This window comes from Triturus cristatus, chromosome 4_1 (genome assembly GCF_964204655.1).
Source record: "Triturus cristatus chromosome 4_1, aTriCri1.1, whole genome shotgun sequence".
NCBI lineage: Eukaryota > Metazoa > Chordata > Amphibia > Caudata > Salamandridae > Triturus > Triturus cristatus.
Window position 1 is genome coordinate 203,933,220 of NC_140585.1, and position 25,599 is coordinate 203,958,818.

General features: G+C 45.2%; 1 protein-coding gene across 1 annotated transcript in view; it reads right to left on the reverse strand.

Moving 5' to 3' along the window:
• Positions 1–15,530, reverse strand: part of LOC146854044 (alpha-N-acetylgalactosamine-specific lectin-like) — a 238,684-nt gene extending 223,154 nt beyond the window's left edge. Inside the window, exons 1-2 of the mRNA XM_085650490.1 lie at positions 15,468–15,530; positions 12,387–12,434 (exon numbers count right to left, since the gene is read on the reverse strand). Of these exons, the coding sequence (XP_085506616.1) occupies positions 12,387–12,429 (43 nt within the window). The 5' untranslated portion in view covers positions 12,430–12,434; positions 15,468–15,530. The remainder of the gene's footprint in view (positions 1–12,386; positions 12,435–15,467) is intronic.
• Positions 15,531–25,599: the final 10,069 nt, after the last annotated feature.

The window sequence follows — 25,599 nt, forward strand, 5'->3', positions numbered from 1 at the left end:
GACAACAAGGCTAGCCTATATGTACGTTTGGCCTCCTGGAATTGGTAAAAATTCTCTTTAAGTGTGTTTGAAATGCGAACTGCATATTAAAAGAAAAGAAATCAATTAAGTTGAGGCTGGCACAGAAACATGTAGTATTCTAAATAATTATATTCTTAATAAATATTATTAATTCTGTGGTATCCATCAGTACAATCAAAGATTGAGTTGAATTCAGCCAGAGGAATAGAGAGTACCCTGCAAGTCTAATCCTCTTACAGTTGATTCTGCTCCCAAGAGACATTTTTGAAAATGTGACAGAATGATTACTTTCATAACTTTCCAAGATGTTAGTGTCGACCACTGTACCCAGGAGGTTCTTTCCATGGCAGCAATTTGTTTGTATTGAGAATACAAACTGTTCAAGTTGCTATTAAGCCTTATTGAGCAAACATTGTTCTGCCTATTCATCCCTGAAAGTAGTCCTTTAACCCAAAAAATAGTGGTTAGTCTTGAGTCTGAATAACCAATTCAGCCCTAGGCATTGATTTAAAAACATGTATGTCTGATTCATCACTTGAAAAAAAGTGTCATGCCTGCGTAATATACACCTAATGCACAAAATCAAATGGAGGTGTACATACATGTGGTACAAAACATTGCAGACTTCTCATACATGCTTTGAAGGCAAAGTCATGTGAACTGATTTAGGGTTGGCAACTGTGACAGAGTACCCTCTCTGTCAAACTGATGGTCTTCCCACATAACTTACAGTCAAGTGGTTCATAAGTATGTCAGTCGGAGAGACACAAATAAACAAAGTCCACCTGATTTAGAGGGGACAGTGTTATATGTTTTTGTGCTGTTTGTCAGCACTAGGTAAAACCCGGTGGGAAGGGACAGTAAAAATAAAAAATTGACATCTCACAGCATGAGAGGAAACTCCCATGGTGTAGGGGGCATTAGTTTGACTATTTCCAAAGTCAGAAATGTTTAAAATGCTGCTTAAAATGTTTTCAAAGTTTGACAGGCAGCCTTCATGTTTGACAGAGTCCTTCGTCAAACTTTTAGAACTTTGACATGAACCAACATGATCGCAGTTCCTGCCAGTATTTAGAGTTGTCTGTGGGGATTGTCAAACAAGTCTAAATTTGGCCATTTTATACAGAACTACCTGGAGATGTACCCAACGCAAAATAATACATTTAGACCGCCTGTGTAAGATAAGATTATATATGAGGACCGTGTGTTGTATATTGTTCGTTTTATAGCTACATTTCAGAAGAGTTTGAATTAACTGATATAACTAAAAATATGTGCGGATAAAGAATAGATAAAGCCCAATAGTAATTGAGATATTATTGTATTTCTCAAAAGCCTTTTCTTTTTTGTTTATTCTAGAGCACGTGCCGTAGACTGGAGAGGGTCTTCTGGCCAGCTCATGTTTTATACAGTTTCTACTAGCCATCCAGGAACCTTACAAAGTCTTCACTGAATCTACTGGTGGAAATCCCGAGCACGTTTAAAATATCCAAGAATCTGACCTATGTATCACCCTGCCACTGATCTTGAGACCAAATAAGAGCTTTCAATGTTTACAAATATATTAAACAAGTGTATAGGGAATTGAATAACAGTTCTGAAGTAGCATTATGGGATGAACAGTTTAATTGTTTTTAATAGGGAAAGCTGGTACATGGCCATCTTTGTTTTCTTAGAAATGTGTTTCTTCGGGATAAGGTTAGCGTCCAAGGTTGATCATAGAAAGGAGGCATTGGCTGAAAGTTGCGGTTCAAATCCTTCAAATTGTATATTAGTGCGCCAGGTTTGTGCTATATCTTTCCTCTTTTCTTCAGCAAATAACAGAAAACTTGTCTTGGCTTCAATTAGGTACTGGACATGCAGGTCTAGATGAGATGCAGTCAAACTTTGAGGTAGTGGATTTCTAGACAGGAGAAGACTTTCAGGACGTGTTGTGTATTTTTACATATTGGTAGAGGTTGATGTTGCTATTGGTGAATTGTGCCCCAAGAGGCTCCAGGTAGAGTTTGAGGATAAAGTGTCAAAGTATGACACCTTGGAAGTCTCCACTGATTAAATGGGTGTCCTAGGACCTGTTGGTACCACTGGGAAAGAATTGGTGCCACATGGAAAGGTAGGGGAACCATTCAAAGATGATGCCTATGAATACGACTTAAGCATTCAGAGTATGCATAACGAAGGGATAGACAGCAGTGCTAAAGGCAGCTGAGAGGTTCAGAAATATCAGGAGGCAGGGGACATCTTCATATCTGGTCAGGAGATCATCGTCTACATCTAGTTGCTGTCTCTGTGCTGAAACATGATCTAAAGCCAGGTAGTTGCTAAGGGGATATTTGGGGCTGATTTAACGCTGGACTTCAGCATAAACTCTTTTTCAATTATCTTGTCAAAGAGAGGGATGAAATGGTAATTGGCGAGATCATAAGGGCCTGGTGTTGATATCTTTGGAAGTGGGAGAATCTGATATATCATGTGAGTTTTTGCATGAGTCCTTGAGTGAGGGAGCATTGGGCAATGGTAAGTATGGGTGAGAACATCTCCCGAAAGAACATCGATGAAGCATAAGCATAAGGCATCATCTTCATAGGAGGTGGCTTTGAGTGATTTGAGTTATTCAGTGATATTTGCAAATGATAGTGCTTTGAAGTGACAACTGCAGTATTCTATGAGAAGGAGTGGTTTTAGAGGAGAAGCATTCTTGATGTTGATTTGCTGTCAAGTTGTTTGTCTGTTGTCACTTAAGAACACATTGATGGCATTCAATCTGTTTGTTTTAGTGCAGAAAAAGAGGGTCAGGCAGAATATTCATATGGTGCTTGATTGTCTTGAAGATGGTTCTTCTTCTATTTGCAGCTTCATTGATGGTGTTAATATATCATTTTGCTTTGGCTGATGTGATAGGTTACATGTTGTCGAAAGCGAGACCAAGAGGTCATCAAGGATTTTGTCGAGGTGGCAACAATGCAGCAGGCAGTACCTCATAAGTTTCCTTGAGCTAAACTGAACATTGATCATTATTTCCCTTGTGGAGGATCATTGATGAGTAAAATGTTAGAGCAAATTCTAAAGGTAATTAAAATGTTGTATATTTCATAATTCCAAAATACACTCTCGGACACCTATTGAAACAGCACTTGATAAAGGAGTAAAACCTCTTCCTCTTTTTTAAATATTTTGCATTTTCCATCAGGAAGGCAATGCAAAGAGAAAGCACAAAGAACATTTAATTAGAAGAGAATATGTAACAGGTTGCTGTTCATATAAGATAGCTGTGTATAGGGATACTATTTTAAACTAGATTATAAAAATAAGAATGTGATTGTTAAAACTATGAGAATATGAACCTGGGACAGCACTCTGCTTTCCCCATAAAACTGTGTTTGGATTAAATACCATCCTTGAAATGAGTAAGAATTGATTATAGTGTTACTCTGCCCTCAACATGTAGTAGTTGTGGTTCTCCTGGTGAACAGTGTTGAAGGAATGGCACACCTACTGTGTGATGGTCCCCCGTATTTATGCCCTCTCTTTTTTGTTGCCTATATAACTCTGAGCACTTTTTCGCTGCTAACCAGCAGTAAACTGCTTGTGCTAACAAAATTCAATTTCATTGTGTCAAACATCAATTCACTTATACAAATTAATAAACAAAGGCACTATATCTGCCAACAGGTTATCACAGTTAAAGGCTCAAAATAGCCAAAAATATTTTGATGCACTGAAGTTACCAGTAGCCACTATGGCACTGAAGTGGCTGAACATCAAACATTGAATGCTGCTACTCTGACTTTGGAGTTAAATTTTTGATATTTGTGTTTTTCACTTATTTTACCCCTTCTGTCTTTCCTTTTGATTTTTCTCTAGCCTTGGAAATGTGGAGACAAGATTCTATTTAACACATGCTGGCTTCTTCAGTGCTATAAAAGATACTGATTACATTATTGCATCAAAATTGTTTTTGTAGAGAACTGACCCCAAAACTGGTTTGGGGTGCCAACAGAAGAGGGTTTGCTCATCACCCTGGCCACACCACTAGGTGGCCATACTGACTCTTCACTACTGTGAACTTTTATGCCATTGTTTAGGGAGGTTAAGATCTAGAAAAGGTGTGCAGTTCCTGTGAGGACGTGGGGGAAAGACAGGTCTTTCTTCGTGATGCCCTCACACACCCGAGAGGTGTCCTGCTTCATCATCGGGCAGTTGCCCCTCGTCAGACCGGCGCTGTAATGACTGATGGGATCCCGAAACCGGGGCTCTTTGCCGGGGATTTTTTTAAGAAGAAGCCGTAAGGTGCATGCGGGTGTGGGGGCTGGGTAGTGCACAATGAGGTGAAAATAATTAAAATAGGTATAGAGCAGTCCTCTTGAATCAAATTTTAATGAACTAGGTAGATCTGGCCTAATTAAAAACCGAGTGTGTGCCCCTGTGTGGAAGATGATATCACTCGCCAAATATGGGTGATTTAACAGGTATGGTGCTCGTGATAGTCAGTGGCAGCCAACACCAACAAGAAGTAGTTGGGCAGGTGGAGGGGCAGAGGGGAGTGCAGGAGGAGGAGTGTGGGTAGTTTAATATAACAAAAAAAGTCCCTGAAGCTGCCGGCCGCCTCGCTCCTCATGCCTCAGTGTACCTCTTCTTCCTGGTCCAAGAAGACACTGGGACAGCATCAGAGTCGCCCTGTGCAATCCCCATGCCGCTCTCATGCTATGGGAGAAGAGCGAGGATTGAACTGAGCAGGCTGATTTAATGCTCGCTCAAGCACATGGAGTCTGTGCTGTGCAACACAGCTGGGTTGGAGAAACCTTACTGTGCATGTCTTTTTGCCTGGCTTAAATGGCCAGCCAATCCGACATTCGCACTTAGTAGTGCACTCCACTCTTCCTTTCCATGGCCGGGCCCGGCCCCTCCCTACACACGCTGGCTCATCCATCAGTTGAAAAATAAAGCGATAATTAAATATTGTTTATTTTCTATCTGCTGGCTCTGAGCCAGTGGGGCGACATTTATCGCCATTGTGGAGGAGCCGCAACTGGTGAAAATGCACAGAGAACATGTCAGGGGCACAGGAGAGGAGGCATCCGGGAGACTTAATAGAGTTTGCACATGTGAGGGGCACCTTTCATTTTCAGCCCTCACACACATTCAAACATTCTTAGGTGTGGTCTGCATGCTCTGTGCAGCTTATTAAGGATAGGAGACGTCCCAGGTGGTGATGAGCTTTTGCCAGGCCCTATCAGAATCAGAATCTAGGATTAGAGCAGGGGTGAAGGTTTGATTCCTAGCTCTAGCCTAACACCGGATACTGCTAACAGCAGGCTTATTGGCACAGTGAGAAACGGAGTACCTGAGTTGTGGCGTTCCCACAAACAAAATGATGGTGAGCTGTGGAGAATGCCGCAGTTAAGTTTGCGATGCGAGGAATCTTTGGGGAGCACATCTGCACAGTGAAAGACACAGGGGTCTGCATAGGTTTAGATCTGGTCCCCACTTATACACTCCAGCTATACACTCCAGCAAGTTGCCAAAGTCACCTAAGGTTTTGTTTGCTGGCAGGAAAATTATGAGATTTTAGGATTTACATTTTTTTTTTAAATTAAAGGTTTATTTCCTCAGGTTCTGGTTTCCTGCAAAACAAAGCTCTCATGAGAAGTCATGTCCGTAGCTCTATCAAAAGGGGCAGGATTGTATGGAGCAGAATTAAAAAGCGCCGCTCTTTCTGATTAAGGTGCTGAGATGGTTCATTTTTTTGTTTCATTTAATTCCATTAGTACTCATCAAATCACTCTGTTTTATTCAAGCAGATACAATCAATGTTGATCTGTGTTATGGCATGTGAGCCTATTATCAGCCCTGAAAAACAGTGTCAAGCCAATGCAGTGGTCCTCGAACTTTGAAATGTTGCACCCCCCCCCCATCGGGCACAAAAAACATCAGACACCACCCTCAGAATTTTTCACAAATATTTTATCAAATTTGCAATGTTTAAATATATTGAGACTTATTTAAACTTTGAAATTAATTTATGTTACAGTTTAAAAAATGCAGTCAAATGCATGAGTGCCAAAAATGCTATTCTGGTCAGACAGGCCTTACCAGCGTGTACAAGTTACCATAGTGTAATTATTAAAAATAGGGTGGAGGTTTTGAAGAATATTTGGAGTCCCTTTCCTCTTGACACATTCTCTCAGCTAGGATATAAATGACAAAAGATGTAGGTTATGGCCCATTACAGAGTGGCTTACTTCCGCTAATTTTTTTCTGCTTAAAACAAAGCAATGTTATCAGCATAATGCTTTCTTTGTCCAGAGCCTGGTGCCCATCCCTGGGAACAATTCCGGCACCCTTAGAGGGGCCTGTCCCCCAGTTTGAAGACCCCTGAGCTAGGGAGAGAAAGGGTGGAAGGCAGAGAGCGGACACAGACTACAAAGGCCCTCATTAAGAGTGGCTTTGCCTGGAAGTCGAATGTTATCACACCTTTTAAAATTCAACTCCACATGGATCAGAATTTAAAAGGTTTGATCATTATTCCCTCTTACAAGTTTAAAATTAGACATCGCATGAAGATTTTGGTACTTTGTGTGCCAAACTCTGCAAGTCCTGGGATTCACCAGGCATTTTCTTTCGCTAAAGCCTGGCAGGTTTTAACTGCCAAAATATTCCTGGGGAAAATAGAGAGTCCACAAAACACACAATTTAGACTTCAGTTGCAACAGTAGTTTGCAAAGGAGTCAGAAAAGAATGGTTCACTTGTATTCAGGGCCAAAAAAGGGTGGCTATCATAAGGTAGGCAGTGGCATAGCAATCACTACCTGGGCCTTAATAACATAACATGTGTATTTGTAAAGCGCACCTTCACCCAGAGGTCTCTTGGCGCTGAATAACAGATGTTTATTGTTACCCAACTCAATGGTACTCATTTTATCAACCTCAGATGGATGAAAGGCTGAGTGGATCCGCCAGGATTTGAACCTGTGACCATGAGGTTGAACACAGGCCCCTGTAGTAGATGCATTAATCCACTGAGCCACCAGACCTGGCTTAACGCCAGCAGGGAAAGTGGGATCTCATCTCCTGGCTTGGTAGTCGAAAACGGGTCTACTTGAGTCTATGGGCTCTCTTACCCCTAAGCCCTGGTGCCAATGCACCTGCTGCACCGTTTACAATTATACTGATGAAGAAGAGAGACTCTATAAATGAAGGCGGCTTTAGAGAGAATGGGGGAGTACAGTCTGAAGCATTGGCACGGGAAGTAGAAACGTGAGAGGGCTGTAGCAGCCCCAAAATTAGCCATGCTGGAATTCAAGAGGTGAATGATCAATCCAGATGCCTTTTTAAATGTTGTGTTTCTATTGTCACATTTGTTGTGAATTTGGTAACAAAGATGAAATGTTAGGCTATGACCTCTGATCATTGGATGATTATTCAGAAAATTGTGTTTATTTGGCTTTCTCTGTCTGCAAAGTGGGAGCATTTTCAACTTGCATTTTCAAACCAAATTGATCTAGCATTTGTGAGAGTTGTAGGTATTGGCGTTGTATATGAGAATGTCTTTTATTCATGTGTTTTGGATTGGAGCGGATGTATGTGAGGTGGAGTGGAATTATGTGGGTTGGAGTGGAATTGTTAGTTGTGGAATTGTGTGTGGTGGAATTGCATGGAGTGGAGTTGATTTGTGTATTGGAAATATGTGGCTTGAGTGCAGTGGAAATATGTGGATAGTAATTATTTAGTATTGAGTGTACTGGAATTAGATGGAGTGGGATTATGTGTGATAGAGTGTAATTATGCGGAATTGTATTTGTGTTGTGGGGTGGTTTGTTGTGGAGTTTAATTATGTGGTGTGCTGTTGAATTTTGTGGCATGATGGGGAGTTCTGTGGTGTGGTTTGGATGTATGTGGTGTGTTGTGTAATTGTGTTGTTGAGTTGAAATATGTGGTTTGTTGTTGAATTATGTGGTGTGGAATGGAAATGTGTTAAGTTGAATTCTAGCTCTTTGCATTCAATTCCAGCAGGGACAAGGGCATTAATGATGTCCCCCAGTGTCTTGCCCATTATCCCTGCAACTGCCCGGTTTCCCTATTAGTTTAGTTCACACATAGGCAAGGCTTGTTGTAAACAGTGAGCCTGGTCATTATTGTATTGACCTAGAAGGGTGAAAATACTTGCTGGACTTGCCACATTTAAAGTTATGTATTGTAGATTGCGTGAAGATTTAAGCAACAGATGCATTCACCCACTGAGTTATCCCACAGCTGCACTTCCTTTAGAAAATAAAGAAACCAATCATTTCCTGTGTTCTACAGTGACCCGTGTGTACCACCCCAGTTGTCACAGATCACAAATGTGAGGCTGTATTTATTTATTTTCATCACTTCCTGTAGTTTGACACATTATTTGTTGATCCCAACTTTTAAGCAAAGGCCTGCAACTGCGAACAGACGGGACATCATTCAGAAAGATGCAGGGAGTTAAAGTCCCCATAAGCATTTAGAAAAACAATTCTGCAAAGCTTGCACATAAAATGTAATAGAATTAAAAGTGTACTACATTTAAAGCCTATTTTTGTGGCCATTGTGCGCGGCAAGAAGCGGGCGTCGAGCTGGGCCATCTCTGAAAAGGACCGGGTGGGAGGCGGAACCCAGATATTAGGTCTAAGGAAGGAGAGTTAGATAACGCATTTTACAATTAAATTACAGTATTCAGTTCAATGAGGGTAAATAATGGAGAATGTCTGAAAAATATTCGAAAAATGTATTTTATGGCGTGATTTTATTCTTCTTAACATTAGATATAGGTGTAGGCATCTACTTGCAAGCGCACAAGTATGAATGTTTACGAGTGTGTACTGTATTAGTATGTGTGTGCCTATGAGTGTGAAATAATTTTGTGTGTGTGAATGAGTGTTTGAAGTGTATATCAGTCCGCCTGTGATTGTATATGTGTGATTGTCAGTGAGTGATTTTTGTGTTTATTTGTGTCTGTTGTTTGTGTGTTAGTGTGTGTATTACTGTGTAAGTGTCTGTGATTGCGTCTTTGTGTGTGTGCATTTTTGAGAGATTGTTTCTGGGTGTCGAGTGTGCCACTGTGTCTCTGTATATTTCTGGGTCTGTTGGCATTTCTTTGTGTATCCGTGAGTGTGTCTGTGTTGTTTCTGTGTGTCAGTGTGCATGTGATTGTTGGCTTGCGAGTGTAGGCGTGAGTGAGCGTGCTTCCTTTCGCTTTAGTAACAACGCTCGATTCCTTACAGCAAATGAAAACATATGTGTCAGGATGGCTGTGAGCTTTTGTGAAGATTTCCTACTAAAAAAGCAGCAAAAATGTATCAGAGGGTGCTGATTTGGTGGTGCATGAGGAAGAGTGCTATAAACGCCCGTCTGTGATCCGGACAGTGACTGAAAAGACCATAACTGTGCTGAGACAATACACGTTTAATATTTTTTTTCTTTAAAGGCGACACAGTATTTTTTCAAAAACGTGAACCGAAGTAGCTAACTCTAACATTTCACTGGTTTTGCTTGATGTCCCAATCCTTTACTATCTGCTGTAAAATTGCATGTTACCGTGTTTCTTTGCCCCAGCCCTTCCATGTTTTTTCGACAAAATAACCTCTGTCCCACGACCACCAGGCAGCTCATCACCACCACTGCTATTTCTCGTGCACCGGTTACACTCTGATTGGCTTTCGCTCACCCACAAAAAAAAAGAATTGCAATGCATAGGCCTTTAAATGTGAGACCTATGACATTGCAAACAAGCGGTGCTATTGTCCCGGCTGCTTGGAAAGCGAAAGCACGCACAGCGTGCCGAATGTAAGCAAAGCACGTCGTGCCTGTGTTAAGAGAAACTCAATAAAGATAATAGTGCTTACAAAACTAAATAACAGGTACTGTGTAACAACGAAAGTAGGATGGGAGGTTACAAATGAAGACAATGCCATACTTAGGAGGTCCTAACAAGCCGATTACTGAATTTACGGAGGACAATGATACAAGCCAATGACAAATATGGGCGGAGAGTGGGCAGGGCTTCTATTCCATATTCCAGTACAGCAAGTCTCGCAGAGCAGCGCATGCGTGCTGACTCTAGGCTCGACCTAAAATTGGCCTATGTGACTCTCTTGCTGGGATACAGGAAATGAATGTAAAGGGTGTTAGTCATACATTTTCTTCCTACCATGCAACAACATTTAAATATCTCTTATAAATTATACACATATATCAAAATATACCATCAATTAGGAAAGTATGAATAAAGCAAATTTTTTGTAATTCTGAAGTGTTATGGGAACAAAGATTTTAATAGCATCGAAACAAATCAAGACATTTTAATATGACATATTCTCTGAAATCTGACTTCCACACTTTATTGTTTGACCACTATATCGTTTTGCCTGTAAAACTACATTTGTGTGCAAATTAGGCTGGCATTTTAATGGAAAAGGTGCTGCTTGTAAATGGCAATGCACTACCACACCAGGGGCCGTATTATGTATATGACACACTTTCCCTGTTTTTGCCATTGTGCACCTTTTCAAAGGTGTGCAGGATGCAAACAGGTAAGGGGTGCCGTATTAGAAAGAATGTGCTGTCCCCAGGACATCCACAAATTTGTCCTTCTCTCAGGGCAGCACATTCAAGTGAAATACAGAGCAGCTGCTTTAAAGCCACTCCATGTTTCACAGTGCAGGCGGACACCCATGAATGACTACACCCACCTACAGGGCCAAAAAACAGCACGGGCGCAGTAGCAAAGTGATTCTCAATTGCATGGGGCCACGCCCCCATAAAAATGAGAGAAAGAAAGAGGAAGTGAGAGAAAGGAAAGAGAAGCAGATAAGACACAATGCATAAAGGAAGATTAGCATAGCAGAGGAGCAACAGCAGAGAGGAATGGTAACAGGATTGATTCTCAGAGACAGATTGTAAAGAGGAAATGGAGAGAGACTCTATAGTGAAAGCTTAGTTACGCAGCTATGATTACCCGGGGAAAGACAGTGTGGAAAAAGGGTTCAGCGAAGGAGGATAGCAGAGGTGACGGGGCAGCTATCAATAGTGCATCAGGTACAGTGACACCGAGGCTAGGGTTGTTAGGCTCGCTCTGCACCTCAGGGATAGATGATCTTTAAATACTCAGCATGGCAATAGAGTCTTGCTACGCCACTGCTACACCACTGAAAGCATAGAGGCATTTCAGGCAATGAAAGATAGTGTAGAAATCAGAACAATACTGAGATACTGCATGGAATAAAAATAGAACAGTAGAGACCGAATGATGAAAGACGAGACATTGAAATTTGAAGTATCTGTGATTCAGACAAAATGATTGCATTTATAAAATAAAGCTGGTGTTTGAGAGATACTTTAAACTCTGAAGGTGTATTGCTAATTGTAGTTGCTTGATACCAGACTGAAGTTTTTTATGAGTTATGCAGAGGCATTTTATCACCTACATTGAGAAAGATTTGTATTAGAACCTTTAACATTTCTGATTCTGTCATTTCTATGTGCTTAAGTATTAGTTTTGCTACATGCACACCTGTAGGGTTTGTGTAGTTCTGATTTGAATTGCTTTTGGTTTTCCCACCATGGCCCTTCCAATAGAAACAATACAATACTAGGCAAGATGGGATAATGAAAGCAAAGAAGGATGCTATTTACATTTTGGGGGAAAATTAGCCAAAAGACAGTGTGTAACCAGATTTATCTCAAATATTTGCAGCTCCTTGGCCAAACACTATTTGGCGATATTTTTAATGCTTTCTCAATGATGGTGCATCTCAGCAGCCCTTGTGAGGGTAACACTTACCACAAAGATTACATTGATTCTCTTTACTTTTAGCCCATTATGTGAAAATTGATTGGTAAAATGCACACCAAATCTCAGAGACAACCCCTAGAATCTCCCTACAGGGAGTGAGGCGTGCCCCTTTCTCTTTCCCACTTGATTTTACTGCAGTTAATATGTTATGCCCCACAATTTTCAAACTTCACCAGCTGCCACTGTTAATTGGATCAGACATAGATCACTGGGACCACTAATTAACTGCCCAGTCACTACGCTGGTTCTCCATAATGATGTTTGCAAGATCTCTCCATTAAAGTGTTTAATGCCCCAATCCTTTATCTTTCCTAAATGAAGCTCTTCTGGGAAAACATAGATGTGCAAGCATTTAACTTGAGTCACTCCAGAATTAAAACAAGTTGTATACAAAGTCTCCTCAGGCTGAATCCAATTTGGAAATGTGATTGTGAACTATGACACTATTGAATGAATAAAATAGCTACATAGGTAGACAATAACCTTATTACCCGTGGGACCATTCAACTAGTGACACGTCATTTTATGAATAAAATAAATCACAAACCTTCAATGATCGAGAAGAGAAGTAGAATGCTGAATTCCTTCATGGTTTCTGAAAAGTAAAACAAAATGAGGTGTTTTTAGTGAATTCCTTGTGACAGACTCAAGAAGGTTCACACAGTAGTGAAATATATTTTAGTCAGCCTTAACTATAAATTAACAAATGAAAATAATTCAATACAGGCTTAGGATGCTATGTTTACAGTTGAACCAACAATATTTTCAGAGCAAAATTTCAACTCTGGCCGATTCGTACTACAGAGATTAGGAAGCCCGATCAACACAAAGGAAGCTAAAGTGATCAGTATTGGGCAGTAGCCAAGAGCCTGAAAGGACGGGGTTGTTCATCTAAAGCTTGCTAAATGAGGAGGACAGGAAGTTAGAGATGGATAGGAGGTCACACTTTCTTAGAAGGAAGAATGTCCAAAGGGAAAGGTCTGGAATGACTAGTGTTTGTGGAACTGGATTGACTAGGCTACGTGAAAGGGTATCTGCTGGCTTGGCAAAGGGAAGAGTTGTGGTCTTCAGATGGACATACACTTCTGCCTGTGGGTTGAAAGTCAGCCAAAGTATCATTGATTGAGCAAAGAGATTGTATTTCCTAGTTACATCACACCTTCTACTAGAAAACCTAGATTTTGGATAAATCATCGGGATTTTTGTACAAATTACACAGCATGTATATTGGGAATAAATAAGTTCACCTCTTTCAAATATAACACCAATCAGGATCACAAAAGAAGGCATTTTATACAATGTAAGACAGAGTATGTAATTTATCTGATTATCTGTGGTTTGACAAGATCTATGTTGGTAATACCACCACCAGAAAGTTAAGGTACCAGTCAGGCATACAGAATTCACACTTCTCTCATGAGCAAGTACAGTAGAATAATCTGCAGTGAAACATCACCTAAGAAACAGAGCAGGTACCATTCTAGGTCCAGCAGTGCAAACTTCCCTCAATAATAGAGCAGCTACCGTACAGGCATCCTCAGTACATGGTACACTGATATGATACAAATAGCAGGTACAGTTGCTAGTCTCTCTTTCACACATACAACACAAATCATGTCAAATATCCAGAGTGCATGTTCTCTAACACAGTGACCAAGCAGCTATGGTACATGGTAGAAGCCTGTACATTGCATGCTTCATTGACATTGAACAGGTTCAGGTGGTGTATGCCTGTCATGAGGAAAGCATTTACAGTGCAAGCACAGTACAAGCATCTGCAGTTCAAATGTCGCACACGCGGGTTACACCACAGTCATCCACAGTGCACCATCCCTTGCACACAGAACAAGAACACTAGGGAAAGCTACCAGCTCTCTCATTATGAATAGCACTGGCAAGGACTGCTAGCTACCCCCAAACAAACAGCAGGCATTATATGAACATTTGTGGTGTGAGTATTCCTCGGCTCAAAGGCAGCGCTTAATTTTAGCCGGTGGTTTCAAGTGGGGGCCCACTGGCACTCTTTCTTGGGGACTGGAACTCATTTTTCCACAGTAGTCATCGATACAGAACAAGGAAGTAAAGGTCAGCAAAGTGGTTAAAAAAAGTGAACGATAAGAAAAGGGTGGCAAAGTTAGAAAGAAAGCAGGGATGAAAATGAGCCTGCAAAAGTGAGAGAAAGGGGCAGCAAGTGTATGGTGGTGGATGGAAGAGGCATGAGGTGGAATCGAGATTAGACAACTTTGGCATTGTAGCATTATCCTCTACATCAGGGCTTCAGCAAGAGTGATGTCTCCAAAGAAACCATCTTCCTCCCCAGCAAACACGAGGCAAGCATTTATGCAAATCCATAAATTCCAGTCACCAAAAGTTAACAAGGTTCAAAATAAGAATACCATGCCAACATGGGCAAACCGTCTCATTGTTCAGAAAATCTCTCAAATTCCGAGTCTTTGCCTGCAGACATCAGCTGCAGTTTGCAGCAGAACTGGATTAATATCTCACTCCTTCTTAAGGTCGCAGACACCATTTGGATGAAAAAGTGCTTTATAAAAATAGTTAAATAACAGTGAATGAATTCACTAGTTGTCTGGTTTCTGCTAAACCACGGAGATACTGATTACTAGGTCACCTATATTTATCAGGCAATTCTCCAGACTTGAGTGTACAAGTTCTTAGTGTGAAGACGTAGATTTACCAAAGGATCGCGTGGCTCTGTGTGGCTTGGTAAATCCAGAGTAATGCACGGCGGCGTAAGTCGCTGCATTGCGTTACTCTGTGCAAAGAAGGCATTACAAGGTTGGAGCATGGGTGTTCCCATGCATCCATCCATGGTTTTTAGTGCATTCCCAAATTGTTCTAGACAGTTGAACCTGGGATTGAATCAGAAATGTATGCCTTCCCAATGGAGGCACAATGAGGAGAAATAGGTTTATTTCTCCTTATTGTTTCCTCTTGCTTGGTGTGCTGCACTCTGCAGCACACTTAGAAAGAGGAAAACAACTCTAAGGATTGTTTTGTGCAGGATCACTTTATGCAGAAAAACCAACCTGCCCGCAACGCAGGCATCATTACAGCAGGAGCAGGTACCAGCAAGGGTACCTGCATTGGCAATAGGCAGCACATAGTGCGTCCGCACAGGTAGAGAACACATAAGCACCAGATATGCACCCTATCCTGGCAGATACAACACATTCCTGCCCTCTCCATTTGATGCTTCACTGCAAGTTGTCTTGCTGCATTGTGCTTCATCAAATAGTGATACATCTCAAAATATCCAGCATTTAGGTTCCAGCACTGTAGTCGAATTACTGTTTAACATCTACACATCGGTACATTACGCGTGCGCAAAATGATAACATATGTCACATCACAAATGTACGTATTTTGAAACAAAATAAAACGTCAGCTAAAGCAGCATCCTGGGGCAATGGAAAAACATCCCTTGCTTTAAGCTGCCTCCTGCTCTCTAGTCTCCCGCTCAATGAAAAATACACTTATCCTGAGGTCCCCTACAAGGCATTCCCTTCCCACACACGGCTGATCCATTCCCCCGCGCAGTGCCCTTGCTGCAGAATGTAAGGGTTAGTAGCAGTTTAATTTCCAGCTGAATGAGCAAATGTCTTACCTGGAAAGGCAGGGTGAGCAAGCTTCACTGTTAACAAATGACTGTATGTCAAGAATGGCTGTTCAGTAATCTTCTGGCCTCCTTATATCAGCAGTCTTATGCAAATAATTGAAAGTATTTTCTGGATCCCTAAATATTTCCTGTAGCTAAACTTACTAGACTGGTTATCCCTCCACTGTTGCATTCAAGGTTAAAGGTGCATTTCCTGCTTGACGAGCATTTTCCACTCTCTCTAGGTAATCTGAGGAATGTCCTCCACGCGCCATTGCCATCACACTATGGTGTCGTTTTGCAGTGACTCTTCTCACCACTTCTTAGTAATTGCAGCTTGATCGCTTGTGCTCAGTTCTGTCTACCATGTACATTAAGTACTTTTTAAATACATTTTCCCACAAATAATGATATCGTCAGTCACCTTATTATGTCTTTGTCACTGAACTTAATATATAGACCCAATCATATTAATATGCAGCGGTGGCTCTTTAGCTAAAGCGGAGGAGTGTCGCCCCACTGCAGCGTGCAGGTCAAAAAGGAACAAATAAAATGATAATGGCGCATTGTTATAATCATTATATTTTTCCTTCGTTGCTCAGCTGGTTTGGGGCAGGGTGGGGCTGGCTGTAACAGGAGCAGGGGGAGGGGTGGTGGGCACTCTCTAAGTGTGCATTATGGTTTGATTGGCAGTATTGGAATGGCCAAACAGTCACACGCACTTAGCATGTCCTCCACCAGGCTCTATTGCACAGCCTGGTGGGGAACACGCCCAGCCTCCCAGTCCTTCTCTGAGCACCGAACAATGGCGCTCAGACCAATCAAAATGCTGCAAACAGCATGGGTGCTTCCAGTTCCTACCCCTGGAGTCCTGGATGTGGGCGAAGAGGCCCGAGAGGTGGCGACCGGAAGGCAGGTAGGTGAGTTTGAATTTTTCATTCATTCCCTCCCACCACCCCCACACCTGCCGTGACCCACCCCGCCCACCGCAATTAAGTAGCAGCTGCCACTGTTTGGTCATTTGTAATGAAGAAGCAGCATGTAAAGGGGAATTCTGGAGATCTGGTCAAAGACCTTTATTGTTATCCATTGTCATCCTGTGTCTTCAACAGTACACATGTCCTTCATTTTGATTATCCTAACTTCTTTGTTGATGGATATGTAGACCATAAAGTACAATGAAAACCCACAGCCTTGTTGATTGCATGTCAGCAAGTATGAGACATTGTGATCTTGACACCTCATATTTGGATGTGCATTAGAGTATCCATGTTTTCCCCTCCAAGCCTTCCTGCACAGTCATAAAGTTTCAACTGATCTTGTTTGCAATACTAGGATTTAAAAAATACATCAGTGCTTTAAATGCATGTATCTCCACTGCAGCACTACTTTTCTTTGAAATATAATGTGCTGGAAAGTAAAATGTCTTTCATGTACTGTATACATATCAATGTTGACCTTTGCTCGATTTGAACATGGAACATAAACTGATGGCCACATAGATTAGGTGCAGATCCTGATTTTGTGAAGGCTCCATGCTTTCTGATGGAACAATGGGGATCAGAAGAGGATGTTAGCACTCACTGGTCCCAGTCCATGTACTCTGGACAGTAACAGGTGGATGGGCGATGAGAGATTTACATCTGCTGCAGTTTCTACTGAAGCTGCTAACTCTTGCTCTATATTTCAAATAGTGAGCTGAACAGTGAGGATACTTTCTAATCCTTTTGCTAAAATTTAACTTATCATTATTATTAATAATATTATTGTTTGAACTGACATCTTTGAGGTGGTGTTCCCCAACTCTCTGCCTCCTTCCCTCCATTTTCTGAGCTCAGTTTTGCTGGCTTAGAACTCTGTGCACTTTACCACTGCTGACCAGTTCTAAAGTCCTTGTGCTCTCTCCCTCAAACATGGTAATATTGGCTGCCCTGGGCCTGTAAAATAGATGCTACTAGTAGGCATGCAGCACTCTTTGTGCCACTCACATAAGTATCCCCCATACCTTGGCTCAGACAAGCCATTTGCAGAGCCTGTAAGGTCAGTTTTATACTGCCACTTGGACATAACAAGATAAAACTCTTGAAAGGCCTAAACATTTACTTTTTATATATATTAGTCACCCCTAAGGTAGACTCTGTATGACCAACAGGGCAGAGGTGCAATGGATTTAAAAGGCAGGAAATGTAGGTTTAAGTTTTAAATGTCTTGGCAGTGAAAAACTCCCTATTTCATTTTTTACCACAGCTAGGAGTTTCTCTACAAAGGATAACATTGAGATTACCTTATTACGTCTTTTAAGTGTAATTCCCAATTGTTAAGAAATTGACTTTTCAGGTTTGGTGTCACAAGACTTAAAATTGAAAATCACAACTTATGGTGAAGTTGAATTTTAAGTTATAGTTTAGCAAATGCCAATTTTAGACAGTTGGCATTTACTTACTTTAGCCACATGGTACATGCTGCCTGTCTTGATGGGCCATCCTGGGTGATGGGAGGGAGGAGCTGGGAACAGCCTCACACTTACACCTGAATAGTCTGTGTCATGTTCACACACAAAGTGCTACATACACCCCCTGGGTTTACTCTGGATCCAGGGCAAGAAGAGAGGACCACTGTGCACTTTGAAGCTTTCTTGGAAGTCTCCCTCACTTCAAAGGCATAGCTGGGTATATGTACAGGACCTCTCTGACATCATAACTTCAGTACACTTCTGGACCTCTGACCACTTTACCAAAGTAGAACTGCTATGCTGCTGGAAGGACTTCAACTCTTCTGGACTCTTGCATTTCTGTACTCCTGCCTTGCTGAGCTGCTCTGCTACCTGCTGTTCTACTGCCTGGGTAAGAAGGACTGGACCTGCATCACCTGAGCCCAGATTGACTCCAATGGCTTGCTGGCTTGCCTCCTGTCAGCTCATACTGCTACAGCACCTGAACTTTTCTTGCTGCAAGTCTTGCCCTGCCAAGTAGTGCCAACCCAGTCCTTAGAAGTGGGTATAAAGTGCTGCTTCAACCAGAACCCACGCCTCCCCACTGGAACCGGCACATCTTTGCCTTTGCATGAGTCACGACCAGTGCATCTTCCTCATTGCGTGGAGCGGACCCGGCGCATATCCTCCGGAACCAGTGCACCACCTTGGGAACCAACACATCGCTTCTCAGAGAACAGCAGCTGCGCATCACACCCAGAACCAGCACCTCGCACTCAGAACCTTACCATCGCAGCAGTTGTGTGGAGAAAATGTATACTTATCCTCCACTTTCGCTGCACCTTGCATCTTTGTCGATGACGACGCATCCCAGATCATGTTACTTTGGTTCAGCGGGCCCAGGTTGGGTCCCTGTATCCAGCATGTGCTCCATCGTGGGTGGCCTGAATGTTTGACTTTGCCTCTTTCTAGTGCAACCAGGTATCCCATTTAAGCGCTTATTGCTCCTAAGCGCTATTTCACATTAATTATTAAAACATTCATGGATCACTGACACAATATGGACCCCTATTACATCCACCTACACTATTATTAAATCACTAATATCGCAGACAAAAATATCGACTACCAATACACACAATTAAAACTACACAAATATCGAGAAAAAAATATCCTTCAAAAAAACTATTGACTACAAAACATCGGAAAATTCCAAATTACATATAATCCAACAAAAATATCGACATAAACTAAATATTTCAAAAAAATCTAATTTCAAACATTAAAATATACATAACAATGTAATCAAATAACTACGAAAACCATACTACTAACTAATAAACTTAACAAAACTCTAATTAAAATAAATAAATACACAAACACAAAAACACAAATTAATAATTACCACTATTAAATGAAATAAACAAATGTACAACATATAAAATAAAAAATATATATCTTATAATAAAACATATATTCTAATTATATTATTACTTAAAATGAAAAAAGCTTTTAAATAAATACAAAAACATTAAACATATTAAATTATAACTGCCAAAATGATCACACAGATGCTATTCCAAGCAATAAAATTAAACTACAACCACAAAAACCAATAGAAAACTGCAACTAATTAAACTAATTAAACTAACACTATAAAAGTAACCAATTAATTAACCTTAAAATTACCTCAAAACTGACAAACATTGGAGTAGGACAAAATGTTGCCAGATAGACAACACAATGAAAAATATCTACATATACTACTACAACCAGAATGTCTCATTAAAGGTAAGCACAAAACCTTTATAATAAATAAATAACCTTAACTAAAAAGTAATGAAACATATAAACCTACTGTTAGACCTGGCATCATTGGCATGAGTCTCTCCTCCATTTTTTTCTGTTGGCCTCCTCTGTTTACGATGTTTTTGCTGGAATATTGCTTTGGGCACTGTGCCACTGCTGATCAGTGCCACAGTGCAAGTGCTCCCTATGTTAAATTGATACATTGATTGGTGTTACCATGATTGGCTTGGTTGGCTTACTGTTCAGACCCTAGTCTAATGCACCGCGTGTGCCAAGGGCATGTAAGTTAACTGCTGCTGGTGGGCTTGCAGCACTGGTTGTGCCACCCACAGAAGCAGCTTATAAAATGTGAACCAGGCCTGCCACCGCAGAGCCTGCGTGCAGTCCCTGACTGCCATGTCGACTTGGCAAGGAAACCTACTTGCCAGTCTCTAAAACCTTCACTTTGCCACATTTCAGACACCTCTATGGTAGGCCCTAGGGCTGGGTGCATTGTGGGTAAAAGGTAGGTCATGCCCTGATGTGTGTGGCATGACCTAATAGTGAATTACAGCCATTTTCGTTTTTCACTATTGAAGGGCTACCTGCCTCCCTTAGGCCAGAATGAGCAGACTGATTATTAACTCCATTATAATCTATCTGACTCAGGGAGCATGGTAGCAGGTCGAGTTTAGTATCCCTGAACTCAGAATTTAATAACACACCCTTTTGGATGGATGGTTTTTAAATTCTGTGTTTGAAAATAGCCCTTTTAGAAAGTGGCTATTTTCTTGTCCAACTATCCACCGGTCTCTGCTGGTTTGGTGTGTGTGTCAGGGGCTGGGTGGCTCCAGAGGTCTGAATGAGTCAGTGTGGGGTGAATGAGGCATCTACACTTAGGTGCCGATCACGATCCTGCAAAAACCGGGTACGAACCGTCGGACGGAGCACAATCTCCGCCCGACGCGTACCCGGGCGTCAATTTTCACAAACAAGGAATTACGATTCGCACGGGTACACCATTACCGTACGAATCGTAAAAAAGCCCGACCGAACAAAAAAACACCTACCAATGCGATCCGGGAAAGCGCCGACCTGACGTCGGGACGCTTGCAGCCAGCCATTCACGACCCAGGAATCACGATTCGCACCGACGTCACCCCGCACGGTGAATATTTTGCGGCAGCCAAAAACTGCCGGGAAATCAGGACGACGCGAACAAGGACCACCAGTACGCGACGGACAGACGACGACGCGAACAAGGAGGACCAGTACGTGACGGACACACAGGACGACGCCACCAAGGAGGACCCGTACGCGACAGGACGACGCGATCAAGGAGGACCCGTACGCGACAGGACGACGCGAGCAAGGAGTACCAGTACGCGACGGACAGACATGGACCCGAACCTACGAGTCATCCCTGCCCTCATAGCAGTACACCTCCTCTACAGGTTACGACGCAGACGCCGCAGAAGGTCAGAATAACTAAGGGAGGGGGGAAAGTGGGGTGGGGTGGGGGTGGCACGACCAGGGCAGGCCACAAAACAACCACATAAGTCACACACCACACATGGCCTGGACATACCTGACTCCCATGCCCTGGTCACCACGAGGGGGTGGGGGCGTGTCCTGATAAGCCAGCGACCGCCACAACAGAAGTCCGTCACCACGCGAACCGGCAACACAACCAGACAGGTACGTCCCGTACCCACGCCTGAAGAGCGTGGGTACGAGTCGGACCACGCCCACACACGTCACCCCAACAATGGCGGGACGGATCGCACCCACGTGGCAAAGGCCTGGGTACGGGCCGCACAAACATCACATAGCGTGGGCACGGATATGTACGGACCCTACCCCCACCCCGTATGCAAGGAGCGTACCCCCCAGCCCAACAGTGTAAGTACGACCCGTACCCCCACCCGCGTATGCATGGAGCGTACCCCCCATGCCAACAGTGCAAGTACGACGCGAACCCTCACCCGCGTATGCAAGGAGCGTACCCCCCCAGCCCAACAGTGTAAGTACGACCCGTACCCCCACCCGCGTATGCAAGGAGCGTACCCCCCATGCCAACAGTGTTAGTACGACCCGTACCCCCACCCGCGGACGTACGGAGCGTACCCCCACCCCAACAGTGTAAGTTCGACCCGTACCCTCACCCGCGTATGCATGGAGCGTACCCCCCATGCCAACAGTGTAAGTACGACTCGAACCCCCACCCGCGGACTCACGGACCGTACCCCCACCCCAACAATGTAAGTTCGACCCGTACCCTCACCCGCGTATGCATGGAGCGTACCCCCCATGCCAACAGTGTAAGTACGACTCGAACCCCCACCCGCGGACTCACGGACCGTACCCCCACCCCAACAGTGTAAGTACGACCCGTACCCCCACCCGCGAATGCAAGGAGCGTACCCCCCAGCCCAACAGCGTAAGTTCAACCCGTACCCTCACCCGCGAATGCAAGGAGCGTACCCCCCAGCCCAACAGTGTAAGTACGACCCGTACCCCCACCCGCGAATGCAAGGAGCGTACCCCCCAGCCCAACAGCGTAAGTACGACCCGTACCCCCACCCGCGAATGCAAGGAGCGTACCCCCCAGCCCAACAGCGTAAGTACGACCCGTACCCCCACCCGCGAATGCAAGGAGCGTACCCCCCAGCCCAACAGTGTAAGTACGACCCGTACCCCCAACCGCGAATGCAAGGAGCGTACCCCCCAGCCCAACAGTGTAAGTACGACCCATACCCCCACCCGCGTATGCAAGGAGCGTACCCCCATGCCAACAGTGTAAGTACGACCCGTACCCCCACCCGCGGACGTACGGAGCGTACCCCCACCCCAACAGTGTAAGTTCGACCCGTACCCTCACCCGCGTATGCATGGAGCGTACCCCCACCACACCAGTGTAAGTAGACTCGTACCCTCACCTCGAATGCATTGAGCGTACCCCCACCGTGTATGTGCCAAGCGTACATATCCTGAAATCGGAGGTGTGTGTGCAGAGTCCACCCAGCAGTGCCCTGAGACAGGAGGGGTGGTTGCCTATCACTCCCAGCAGTGCCCTGAGACAGGAGGGGTGGGTGCCTATCACTCCCAGCAGTGCCCTGAGACAGGAGGGGTGGGTGTGGAGTCCTCCCAGCTGGGCCCAGAGACAGGAGGGGTGGGTGTGGAGTCCTCCCAGCAGTGCCCTGAGACAGGAGGGGTGTGTGCAGAGTCCTCCCAGCAGTGCCCTGAGACAGGAGGGGTGGGTGCCTATCACTCCCAGCAGTGCCCTGAGACAGGAGGGGTGTGTGCAGAGTCCTCCCAGCAGTGCCCTGAGACAGGAGGGGTGGTTGCCTATCACTCCCAGCAGTGCCCTGAGACAGGAGGGGTGGGTGCCTATCACTCCCAGCAGTACCCTGAGACAGGAGGGGTGGGTGTGGAGTCCTCCCAGCTGTGCCCAGAGACAGGAGGGGTGGGTGTGGAGTCCTCCCAGCAGTGCCCTGAGACAGGAGGGGTGTGTGCAGAGTCCTCCCAGCAGTGCCCTGAGACAGGAGGGGTGGGTGCCTATCACTCCCAGCAGTGCCCTGAGACAGGAGGGGTGTGTGCAGAGTCCTCCCAGCAGTGCCCTGAGACAGGAGGGGTGGGTGCCTATCACTCCCAGCAGTGCCCTGAGACAGGAGGGGTGTGTGCAGAGTCCTCCCAGCAGTGCCCTGAGACAGGAGGGGTGGGTGCCTATCACTCCCAGCAGTGCCCTGAGACAGGAGGGGTGGGTGCCTATCACTCCCAGCAGTGCCCTGAGACAGGAGGGGTGGGTGTGGAGTCCTCCCAGCTGTGCCCAGAGACAAGAGGGGTGGGTGTGGAGTCCTCCCAGCAGTGCCCTTAGACAGGAGGGGTGTGTGCAGAGTCCTCCCAGCAGTGCCCTGAGACAGGAGGGGTGGGTGCCTATCACTCCCAGCAGTGCCCTGAGACAGGAGGGGTGTGTGCAGAGTCCTCCCAGCAGTGCCCTGAGACAGGAGGGGTGGGTGCCTATCACTCCCAGCAGTGCCCTGAGACAGGAGGGGTGTGTGCAGAGTCCTCCCAGCAGTGCCCTGAGACAGGAGGGGTGGGTGCCTATCACTCCCAGCAGTGCCCTGAGACAGGAGGGGTGGGTGTGGAGTCCTCCCACCAGTGCCCTGAGACAGGAGGGGTGTAACACATGTGTGTGAGGCCAGAATTATCCACATGCATACTGGCTACAAGGGAACATGTCCCCATGAACTCATGTCAACAGACTCCACACACAAGTACAGTGATCATCAAGGATGCCACGATTGTTGCAGGTGGAGACATGGCCCTGCATGCATGGCCAAAGTAGAAGGGCTCCGTCACACACACAGCTCATGTAGACACAGCTCTGCGCTAAACATTGGGAACGCCCTGCAGGGAAGAAAGCTGGGTACACAGAGGAAGGAATACACCCTGGGACAAGTGCACCATGCAGTAACTGCTTACATGAACAAAGAAAGTTAGCCAACACCTTGTGATGGCACACAGATCCCAGGGTCCCACCAATGAGCAGTACACTACTACATATCCCACACACCCAAACCCTTACACACCACCAAAAACCATGTAGCAGCCCCACCAACACCAATACCAGCATAGCAGTAGTGTGATAATGAAAACAAAATTAAGCTTTATTCAGCATGAGCACAATGTCCGTGGATCGCAGGCAGTTCAATCTTCACAAAGCCCATAGGGCAGTCAATGATTCTCAGCTGGATGGGGGACACAGTGGGATGCGTGTCCCCTACCTTGCCTGCACAGTCAAATGGCATCGTCTTCCACACTGGTGAGGGCATCAGGGGGGGGGGAAGCAACAGGCACCGCAGGGACATCAGGGCAAAGGGGCGGCGTTGTGGGTGCAGGGATGGAGGACTCCACCACAGGGGGTGGGTCAGTGCCAAAGGCGGAGGCCAGGATGGCACTACACACCTTTGCAAGGTCCTCCAGGGAGTCCCCTGCACCCGAAGGGACCTCAGGCCCCAAGGAGGGGGGGGGGTCAGAGGGATGGGTCGCAGCGCCACCGGGGGAGGGTGGAGACAGGGGGGGAGACTCAACCACCCTGACCGGGGACCTCCTTGACCGCTTGCGTGGTGGTGTAACTGTGGGGCTCAGGGACAGAGCGGCCATGAAGGAGTCCTTGGGGGAGATGTGGCCAGGAGAGCTGAGGGGAGGGGATTTGGAGGGAGTGGACTGGGTGGAATGCGGACTCCCACTATGGCTGCGTGTCACACGTTTGCCCCCCGACCCAGTGGGTGTGCCTACCTCACCCTGTGTGTGCGTGTCAGGAGGAGTGCGGTGGACCTTCCCTGCTGGTGTGGTGCCCGTGTCCGTTGATGTGGGTGCATGCCGACGTCTGGGTGTACGTGGGACAGGCATGGGAGTGGGAAGTGTGGATGGGGCAGGGGTAGGTGGGGGGAGGTCGCGCTGCAGGAGACCCACTGCTGCAGTCAGTGTGGAGTCGATGGACCTCAGCAAGTTGCGTTGGTCAGCCTGCGATGAATGAATGCCCTCCAAGAAAGCCTCGATGTTGGTGAGGGTTTTGCCGTGGGCATGGAGGACATTAAGGATCGCAGCCTGACCAACCTGCAGTTGCCGCTGGATGTCCACAGACTCTGCATTGGCGGCAGCAGTGGAGACAGGGGCAGGGGGTGCGGTGCCTGGCAGGAAGGAGACATGCTGTGACCGGGCACGCTGGGAAGGGACACGAGCAAGTGGGAGGCGGCTGGTGGAAACTGAGGGGGCGGTGCGAGGTGTTGTTCCGCTGTCAGCTGCTGGTGCAGCCTCTGCCCACTCGGAGACATCCTCCTCGGACCTGTCAGCTTCGTAGTCTGATGTGCCAGTCGACAGGTCCTCGGCCGCACTATCCTCCACCTCTGTCCCACT